We start from the raw sequence: 10,687 nt of genomic DNA, 5'->3' as shown, positions 1-10,687 counted from the left end.
GGATCTTGGTGATTAGCGCTGTAGAGCCTCAGACTACAGCACTCCATGTCAGAAAAAGCACAGGTGTGGAGATGGAGTTGTGACCCCTCTTTTGCATGAGTGTTTAGATGCCATCTCAAGTCTTCTGATAGGTAGAGGACAATGTTCCTTTTTTTCTGTGACTCTTTACAGATTCCGGGGATACTGCACGCCATTGACGAAACCAGAGGGCCCGTCAGCTGGAAGGCTGCTCTGTTCTAGGAGACTCCTCTGTAGGGGGCAGCTGCTTTTCTTCTGGCACCGGGGGCAGGTCGGGCGCCTTCTGCCCACACCTTGCCACAGTGAAGCGACTCATGTGCAGGGCTTCCTCATACCCTGGGAGGGTGTCCAACGAGGAGGGCAGCTGGCCCAGGGGGCTGTGGGAATGAGCCACGGCCAGGATTCTTCGAGCCGCAGGGCCAAATACTGACTGCAGGGCTGATGAGGAAAGAGGAATACAGTCCACGTCAACATGGCATCCCCAGAAATCAGAGGCTCGCCACACCCTTGCTTTCCCTTCATTTTACACATATCCAAATTCATTGCCACTCTTGGCCACAAAATGCTATAAAATTTTTGTGAAGCTTGTTTAAAAACTAACTTCACTCTCTGTTAGAATATTCTGTCCTCTCACGTTCTCAAATCATCTAAATTGTGCTCCCGTTTCTCACAACCCTTTCGCTTCCAAACCTTTACAGAAGTCGAACCTTTGACACCAACCCAAATTCCTTGGATATATTTAATTATTTTTGCCATTTGCACTGCCAGGAGAGGCACTGGAGGAGATGACGCTAAGTGAAATAAAGCAGAAAGTCAGGCATTCATGATTTCACTTTATGGAATAAAAAGAAACAAAGGAACAGATAAAACTAAGCAATGAATGAATGAATGAATGGATGGATGGATGGATGGATGGATGAATCCTTGAAAATCTCATAGCAGAATTGAGGCTGTTTGAGGGGGACGAAAAGTGAGGGATTAGGGGGTCTTTGGTGGTGGGTGTGGTGTGGTGATATACATCTGAAGAAATGTGAACGAGCACCCCTAAATCATATACTGCATTGTAAACCAATGTTACCTCAGTAAAAATGCTGCAACTGGGGGGGAAAAAAACTTATTTCTATGTATCTTTCCCTAAAATGGCAATGAGAAAGAATAAGCAGGAAATATTATATTGTCCTTTTCTAAATAAATATCACCATGTTTTGCCATCTGCTATTCTATTTGGAATTTACTCTTAATTTTAGGAAAGAATATAATACAAGAGGACAAAATAAATAAAGGTCAGTGTTTTTCTGATCACATGTTAATGTTTAATGCATCAAGACTTAGATAATAAAGAATCCCAAGTATACATAACTCAATTGTTATAAACTAGTATAAAAATAGAAAACAGAGTATTTTTAACCAAGTCCAACACATTTTTGAAAAATACACTCAGAGCTTGAAATAGTTTTACCAAAATATCTATATACTGAGTGATTTCTCCTGTAAGACATTTTACTTCTTTCTTCACTCTGTCTTTATCCAGACCAACATTTGAAAATACAGTCCCAGTGAGAGTCCACATCATGGAACCATCAAATTTCTGGTAATTAAAACCACTGAGTTCTAGAATGTTTTTCTATGTTTCCAATCACTCATTTTTCTATACGTTTTACAAATCCATGCTTCTACTTACTTTTCAGTAAGTTCAAACCGTGTCAGGCATGCTGTGTCCAGCGGCCTTCGCAGGACCTTTGTTCCAGAACTCCTAGGTCTACACTGCCATCACCCCAAGGAGACACGGGCCTTCCTTGGAGGGCCACCAGAGGTCACTGTATTGATCTGGCTGGATAATGTCAGTTTCATGTTGACCATAAATAGCTGAAGTATATCACTTAACTAACCAACCCTTCCCCCGTTATCTCGGCATACTCACAAGTCATCGTGCTCTGGAGGGTGCTGTCATGATCGAAAGCGATGACTGTCACCTCATAGGGTGGCTGTCCCTCCTCTTCCCCATTTTGCTGGCGACTCAGACAGCAACGCAGGCACACCGAGATCAGACCACACAGGAGCAGCAGTGCGCCAATTACCACCAGCAACCTGCAGGGGGCGCAGCGAGCAGCCTGAGCTAGGGGTCCTGTCTGCTCAACTGCGGCAGCCTCAGTCTTCAATGTCTGTGCAGCCTCAGTCTTCAATGTCTGTATGCATTCTCATTCTTGTTTGAATATTTTAGATTTTATTTTTTTTAAGATTTTAATTCCAAAGTCTTCACTTCACATAGCTACTTTTTTATTTTTTTCAGCAAGACCATCAATCAGCTCATTGGTGCCACTAGTAAGGGATGCTGCGTGCTTGGGAGGGGCTGCTTAATCTTTTCTGAAGTAATTTTTCTGTGGCTACTTCTAGAGCCCATCCTCCAAAAGTGAGCAAGGATCTGCTGATGTTGGCTGAGGGGATGGTTTTGAAATAGGAACTCCTGGCATATTGTCACACCCTTTCGTGATGAAGTAAAGAAACTTTACTAGGGAATATATTGGCTTTCTCAGACTCCTCCGGCCCCCCATCAGTACATTTAAAAGTGAAAAAACTAAAAAAGATAAAGAAAATAATGTCTCTGAGAAAATTCAAGTCTATTTTAAATGTCTTTCTGGGTATTAATGTTGAAACTTACCATATATACCAGAGGTGTACCCAATCTGTGGTCAGACAACTATGAAGAAAGAATAAAGGGTTTTGCAATAAAAATATAGTCAATGCCTATTGTAATTTCAGAATGAGAAATATGAATTACAATATCATAGGATTCCTACTTGTCATATAAGCATCAAAGTTGATGTTAACTTCACTGGACCCAACTGAATCTATTGTGAATTGGATACCTTAAATGAATTAGTGAATTAGATGGCATTTTTAAATGGTTGAATACAGAACAAAGTAGCGATTATGAAAATAGAGTTAATGGGAAAAGTGATCATGGCCACAGTAAACAGTTGTGATAATTACCAAGAAAGCACTTGAAATGACTACGGAAATGGCCATAAAAGTTAAGGTTAGTATATATTTGAGGTCAAGTTTTGTACAAAATTTCAGCTACAAATATGAAAGCAACACAATGACATTTAGAATTTGTTTTGCAAGTTCTTTCAGAAAAAGCCACCATGAAAATGGCCCTAAATTTTCCCATCGAGGATCAGAATTAGCATACATTTCCACTGAGGCCAAACAAGAAGAAAGAAAACATTAGAAACCAAAGTCACCATGATAAAAACTAAGGAAATACTCTTAGTTAACTGGGACAACTACAAATTTTCTCTATAGGTATGATAAAACATGGATTACATAGGATAAAATTGGGGTGAGAGACAGAGGAGAAGGAAAAATGTTTATTTTAGAGGATTAGTAAATTCAGTGCTATTTTCAGATACAACACTATTGAAATTCACTTTCATATCCTCTATCTGGTTGCATATTTGTACGATCGCTTGCTTTTTCACTAAATCATGTCTCTTGTAGGTTTTCTTGCATTTCCTGTTTGTTCAGAGCTCCTTCAAGTTCTATAGTGCTATGATTTTGGTAGTATTAAAAATGACTGCTTCACATGGTATGTGTTGAAAACCTCAGAGAACTGTGCTAACTAGCTAAGACCTATGTACACTAAACAAGTAACTGCAATAATCAGCATTATCCCTGGGCTTAACAGGCCTGCTATTGGGTAATCTTTCCATAGTTACTCTGTGTTTAACTACAGTTCAAGAAAGTCTCTTATTCAAACTCTTCTTGCTTTTTTTCTTTTTTAGTAATTCATCTCTAAGTGGATAGAAGCTTGGCCATTTTTATCTTTATGTATTCTGTGCTACCTAAGACCTAATTGTAACAGGCTTAAATTAAAGGATAATACCTTGAAGCAATTGCTAAATGAAATCTGGCTTCATATTAACCTGCCCTAAAGTGAAAAAATGCTTTTCAGATTTGAAACACTTATGCTACTTTGGGAATTACCCAAAGATATTTGTGACTAGCTATTGGACTCAGACTGTCTGAATGAGTCATGGAGAAGCAAATCTTTCTGACTGTATACAGTTGGGATTAATCCAGCTGTTTTGACAGGAAAAATTGGCAATGGAAAAAATACTCAGCAGTGTTATTCTGAGTATTTAAGATGACACGAATGTCTGTCTTCATTTTTAGATAACCTACCTGTGAGATGAATGGGTTAATTCAAAAGAAAGGGAAGTCAAAGATGTCTAATGACATATTGACCCTGTCTGGGTGTGACGATTTTTGCCTGTGTCTCTCCTTCATCCGTTTGGACTATCAGATACTTACTGTTCAGGAATGACACAGTTCTCCTCACATCTTGCCAGAGGAAGCTGTAGGAAGGGAAATAGTCTCAGACAAGGAAATTGTCTTGTATTTTCTGTTCAGCAGCCTATCAGTCATCTTTCTTGACTGATAGATCAGTTGTTGGCAGCAAAGTAACTATGAGAACTGATTCATAGGGTCAGCCATGTTTATGATTGCTTGTTTCCATCTTTTTCAAGCCAGTTGATGATTACATTTGAAGTGGAAGAAACTGGGATAGCAAATACCTACTCCTTTTGCTTGTTTGTACATGAGACATAATGGTCGCTTTATATAGATTTGTTCTAGAAATTTCCTGATCTATCCTTCAAGATGGCATTATCATCCAAATGCTTTCCCAGTGTGAAGTCAGCATTCCACTTACTTGATTTTTGCTTTTGTCCCTTCACTATATCAATACCTCATTGTACAGAGAAAAGGGGAAAGGAGAGAAAGATATTTATTGAATACTTTAAACCAATCAAACTGCTAAAGCTTTCTAATATTCCATATCATTTCATCACAAGAGCCATGTAGATGGGTATATTTAACCTAATTTTGAAAGATTAAGGGGCTAAGACATTAAGGAACATGACCAACTGCACATACCTACTAATGCATCTGGAATTCAAATCAAGCTCTATCACATATCTGTGTTGTAAGAAATAATAGAGGCCCTCCCTGGTGGCGCAGCAGGTTAAAGCATTGCACTAAGAAGCTGAAACCACTTTCGCATGAGTTCGATTCCCACCTGCCCTGGAGGTGACCACATGGCGTGGCGGACCTCTCCTGACCCGCCCGTGGCTCCCCTCAGCAGTGTACTTCATCAATCTGCCTGTTCTGCTCCCCACTTTGTCTCTGGTGAAGTCTTTTGCCACCCCTGAATCTTTGGCCTGTACCCCAGTTCTGCATGCACAAATGAATAAATCTTAAAAAAAGAAAAGAAAAGAAATAATAGAACTAAGGACAAAGCTACTTGAACAGCCTCTTGAAATGCTATCAAGTCTCTTTTATTCTTGGATATGAAAAAAAAAAAAACCTGCTCTTTCTTCTACCTTATTTTTTATATTTCCACTGACTTTCCCTTCAAAAACCCCTCTACATAAACATTTGATCCAGAAACTGCTTCTTCCTTCCAAGAATTTGAATGAATCAGTATCTCAGGAAATCAATGACAAAACCCAGAAAGATCCCTCTAAACATTGTCAGAGATTTGTACTATTTGGAGTTTGAAGAAAGGGCTGCAAGGGATTGGGACAAGCATTTTCACGACCTATCAGTTGAAAGAGTTTGTCAAAAGACAACTGTTCTCTGAAAATAATATGTGAGAAACACCCGGGTTGGCGTTAATTTTAAATAGTTGGCCACTGAGGATGACAAGGTGTGCTTCTTCCACCAGCCCTGGTACTTTATTTTACTCTCTTGTCTAAAGGTAAGAAAATTCTAAAGATCACAGCAGATGAAATATCTCTTTTCAGACCTGTGTAGAAAGAGAAGGAAAGAAGCACAAAGGAAGAGGGACCAAAAAGGAAATATAAGAAAAAAACTAAAGAATGAATTTTCAGATATCAACTAAACTGGTCTCCATTCCCCACCAGAAACTGTAAGGAGAATCTGACACTATCTTGTTTCTTCATTTGCTCTCCTTCTTAATGGATTGTATAATTAAAGAAACTTGACAATGATCCAGAATCTCTCTGTTCCACGTCCCCTTTCTCAGTGAATGAGTTATACAGGGATTTATGATATATAATGGGGAGTAATTAAGGGTCCGAAGTATTTTTAAAGAATTTTCCCTCTCAACTAGTGTCTGATCTGAATGAACTAAACTGAACTAAGCTGCTACAACAGCATTAGGACTGATGTGAGAAAGCCTGTTTATGCGAATGACATAGTTCTGAAAATTAACTTTGGACTATGTGGGATAGGAGATAAAAAACCAGAGAGAAGCAAACACAGTGGCATTTGTGATGTTCCATAGCTATTCAACTGGTATCTGGTGATCCAAGTGTCAGTCTCCCTTCTCACTGTTGCAATCACCTACATATGCACGTGAAGCCCCCAACACTAAGGAAATATTCGAAATATTCATTTCTCCAAGACTTAATTCTTTTCCTCATTCACTACATTCCCCCATTCCCTCCACGTTCTTCTGAGAGCTGACTTAGCTGAGACATTTTTGAAAACACAAATTCCCCAAACCCAAGTGCCTACACCTGCTTCCTCACTGCTCACCTGGAGCAAGCACAGCAGGGTGACAGCTGTCACCTCCAGAGTGCTCACTCCCATCTGGCTGGACTCCGGTGCCGCCGGGATCACGCGCTGTATCTTGCTGCCCTTCCGGTCACGCTCTACGCCATGCTGACTGACCGACCTCCAGGGCTTCAAGAGAGAAATTTTCCTCAGCAATATATCAGTTTTCTCCTCTCACTCTTTCTCTTTTTAACTCCTTTGGGCGTTTATTGTTCTGTAGTCTTTCTGTCCCCTTGTCTTCTTTCTCAGTTGCTATATATGTTTTTTGTTTGTCTTTCTTCCCTTCCTTCTGCTATGAATCCTTCCTTCACATCTTTAACTTTCTCCCGTCGGCCCAGGATGAAGAGACGCGAGAAGGACACGCGGGTTCTCTGATAGGTATTTTCCTAGGCAGTGGTGAGAAATGTGGCTTTCCGAAGAGTGAAAGGCAGGTTGGTGGCGACCAGGTAAGTTCACTTCTCCATCAGAAGAGGAGTCAGGGTCCTTCGCCAGAGCACTCCTGGTAACGATGAAGGTGGAAAATCACCCTACGCGCTCCACTCCCCTTTCCACGTGACTTGCTCTCCTCTCTTGCTCTTTGAAACCTTCCATTTCACTGTGTTGATAATCAACTCTCCAGTTCTGGGTCATTTCTTCTTAACCATCAGAGTAGACCTGAGAGTTTGACCAATGAACCATAAAACTCTCCCATCTTTTGAGAAAGCCGCTTTGGAGTTTAGAGTTTATAGATGATGTCCATAGTAGACCCCTTCCCCAGACTTCAGTTCTCATTGAAACAGATAAGTCAAACTGGGTTGCAAGATCTGATCTCTCTCTCTCTCTCCGAACCCTGCCTCCCTTCCCATCTCCAATAAAATTTCTTTCTCTACTTCTTTTCTTTCCCCCCTCCCTCCCTCTCTCTGTCTTCCTTGCAAATAAAACTGAAGGTCTCCATCTCAAAACTGTAACAAGATGTAGAAAGACCACAGGATATTTGTAAAGAAATATATCTATGGGAACAAATGCACACTCTATAAATAATTCATACATGTCAGTAATGATTTATTTAATACAAACTATCTTGACATTTTCTTTACATTGCAATGTTTTTCTTTCATAAGAAAATTAGGCACTACTTTACAGGGGTCTATTTTTCTCATGCGAATTGAGTGAAAACACTTTCTACCTATGGAAGTTTCATTTACTGTGTGAATCTCGAAGGGAGATTAGACAGTGGGGTTGAGTTTAAGAGCCCTTACACAAAATGACAATGTGGTATGTACTGGAGAATATAAACTTAGCTTTTTTTTTTTTAATAGCTAAGCAATCAAATACTAAGATAAAAAAGGATGCTGTGGTGAGAAACCACTCCATTCCAAAACAAACTAAACACTGCACTCTTCTTTAAAGGTTAGGGTGCCGGAATAGGCTAAAGAATGTTTTCCAAACTTCAGCAGAAAGCTTGACAAGAAGAGAAAGATGTTATAGACAAGGAAAGCAGAATCCTGGCCCTCTACAAAATTACTAGTAGTTTCTCCCAGCCTTAATTTTCCCATTTATGAAAGTGGACTGAAACACCCACTTGATTTATCCTTGATATTGTTTCATAGAGAAACTGCAGTCAGAGGTATGAAGGCATTTTGATTAGAATATTTCTATTCTGCATTCCTTGTACTCTCTTAACGGAGAGACGAAAGAGCATTATGGGTAAAAATCCAATGAGGTTGTCTGGAATTATATATTTGCTTTGTCGGCCAAATCAAAAACAAACCTTAGAAATCTGATTGCTGAACGGAGGCTACCAGAGTGTGTGGGGGGAAGAGGAAGGTGGGGTGGGGACCCAGTAAACTATAGTGGAGGATTATGGATGGTTTGGTAGTGGCTGTAGCAAAGTGACTGATGTGTGAAAGTCATGTGGTACTCTACCTCTGCAGTGTAGATGTGTTGTGAACCAGTGTTAACTTAATTTAAAAAAAAAAAGAATTAAAAGAAAGTCATGTCTGGAAAAGTTTCATTTATTTAACCATCTTTTATGTACTAGGTGAGTGTGTGAATACAAACATTAAATGAGGATAAAATTATAATTAAATGATGTGTTATGAAAGAATAATGAATGACACAATGGGTTTTTTGCTGTTATTAATAAATCTGTAACTAAAAAGTACTTGCTTGGTCACTTATTAGCTGTGTGTTCTTGGGCAAGCTGTATATAAAAGTAATAATAATGATAATAATTTTTGCTTGATAGACTTAGACAAATGAAAGAGGTTGATAGGTAGGAGGTGCATGTAACAGTCCTGATAGAACAAGCATTTATAAATGTTAACTACAGTTATCTTGATGTCCACTCAGTTTTACCAGTCACCTTCACCTGAAATCTGGTAGCTCACTGGTGTCCTCCACCCCTCTATTCTAATTGTCCTACTATTCCAGTCATTATACATCGCCTTGCTGTTCTGACCATCTCTTTTCCCACACATGCCAGCTTTCACCTGTAAGAACAGGTTTTTTTCTCCCCCACTGCATTTTCCTGCCGTGTGATTATGGTCACCTCTTTGCCCTACAGGTTCCTAACAGGTTTAAACAAAATAGTATTCTGTTAATAGTCTCCTTGCTATTTTTGTTTCTAGAATTACTACTGCAATTTTTTTTTTCATCATTGGATGATTCCCTGGAGCAGGAGAACTTCTTATTTATACTAATGAAAGTGATGATGCCTCATGGCCATTTTCAACTCTGCTATTAGTCCCCTTCAAAGCTTCCATGGAGGGAATGATGAAAGAGAAAAGAGGATTCAGGTGGGAAGACAAAAAGTTATATACTGGACAGGCAGGTAACTGAGATCGGAGGTAATAATCTCATTATGCTCCCACACAATCTTGTAGTTCAGTAAGTTTGTGAATCATTAGCTTTTACCCAAGTTGTTAAGCTCTTGGAGTGGAACCAATGGAGGGTGCATGTCCAAATATTTTACCCTATGCTTCAGGGAATTGTTATAGCACATGAGTAACAAGGAGGGCAAAAGAATTACTTATTTCTAATTCCTTTGACTATTTTCCTTTTGACCTTGCCTGAGTCAGGTAATAAACTATAAATTCCCTTTCTCTCTAGGCTTCAGCAAAATACTCTGAGGTGTTAAGAGTGAGCTATAAAGAGCTGAGCAGGGCTGAAGTCTCAGCCTTGGCTGCAAAAAGAGATATTATGGTGGCAGAAAACAAGTCAGTCTTGGAACTACTGGACACTCCACTAACAGATGTCTCTGAGGAGACACCACTGTACCTCAGTGTTGATGGCAACCTCAGAGGCATTGAAAGTCAGTGATCAGATTAAATTTAAGGAAGTTTAACAAGACAGGAGGCTTAAATTTATCATAGGATTCTTTTGGTATGCAATGTAACACATTATCCCAAATAATGTGAGCAGCAATGTAAAACAGCATGTATTTTCAGAGTTTTTATGGGTCAGAAATTGAATGTGGCTAATTAATTAGGCTATTTGCTTAGTTTCATAAGATTGCAGTCAGAAAGTCTGCTGTGTCACAGCTGGGATGGATCCATTTACAAGTTGTCTAGGGCAGAATACATTTCTTTGTGGTTATAGGATAAACGCAAAGGTAAGCTTGCTTCTTTAATGCAGTGAAAGAGGTTATGGTGGAAGGAGGAGAAAGAGAAATTTTAGCAGGATCAGCACAATACTGTATGCACTCACATATATTTTATCACATATATTCCATCACCTTTATCACACTCCAAGTCACAGATTCAACCCACACACAAGAGAAGAGTTAAACAAGGGCATGAACACCAGGAGGCAGGATAATGAAAACCATTTAGTCTAATAAATTTGTCTAGCTAGCTACCAAAATAAGATGGTAGAAATTATCCCCATAGATCTTTAAAAATAGGAAATACCCAAGCATCCATTGATAGATGAATGGATAACAAAATGTGGTGTATACATACATTGGGACGTTCTCTTTAAAAAGAAAGGGCGGGCCCTCCCTGGTGGCGCAGCGGGTTAAAGCACAGCACTGAGAATCTAAAGCCGCTTCCGCATGAGTTCTATCCCCGCCTGCCCCGGAGGAGTCCACATGGCGAGGCAGACCTCT

At 39.6% G+C, this 10,687-nt stretch overlaps 1 protein-coding gene across 1 annotated transcript; it reads right to left on the bottom strand.

The window, feature by feature from the left end:
- Positions 1–214: 214 nt before the first annotated feature.
- TMEM52B (transmembrane protein 52B) lies at positions 215–7,230 on the bottom strand. The gene is made up of 6 exons (XM_004692594.1): positions 7,132–7,230; positions 6,583–6,729; positions 4,333–4,376; positions 2,678–2,716; positions 1,940–2,106; positions 215–456 (listed from the first exon to the last, which is right to left on the bottom strand). Exons 1-6 carry the CDS (start codon positions 7,228–7,230, stop codon positions 215–217), a joined length of 738 nt encoding a protein of 245 aa, XP_004692651.1.
- Between the last annotated feature and the right edge of the window lie 3,457 nt (positions 7,231–10,687).

This window comes from Condylura cristata, unplaced genomic scaffold, assembly GCF_000260355.1.
Source record: "Condylura cristata isolate star-nosed mole 26May11 unplaced genomic scaffold, ConCri1.0 scaffold00034, whole genome shotgun sequence".
In the NCBI taxonomy this organism is placed as follows: domain Eukaryota; kingdom Metazoa; phylum Chordata; class Mammalia; order Eulipotyphla; family Talpidae; genus Condylura; species Condylura cristata.
Note: the sequence above shows the minus strand (reverse complement) of the source record. Positions and strands in the feature narration are given on the sequence as shown.

Bases quoted from the DNA above. Each gene is read 5' to 3' on its own strand.
- TMEM52B (XM_004692594.1), bottom strand. From the start codon at position 7,230: ATGACCCAGAACTGGAGAGTTGATTATCAACACAGTGAAATGGAAGGT. The intron at 6,730-7,131 runs GTAGGGTGATTT...TCTCTCTTGAAG, and splicing joins TGGAAAGGGGAGTGGAGCGC to CCCTGGAGGTCGGTCAGTCA. The intron at 4,377-6,582 runs GTGAGCAGTGAG...CCCTTCCTACAG, and splicing joins CCCTGCTGTGCTTGCTCCAG to CTTCCTCTGGCAAGATGTGA.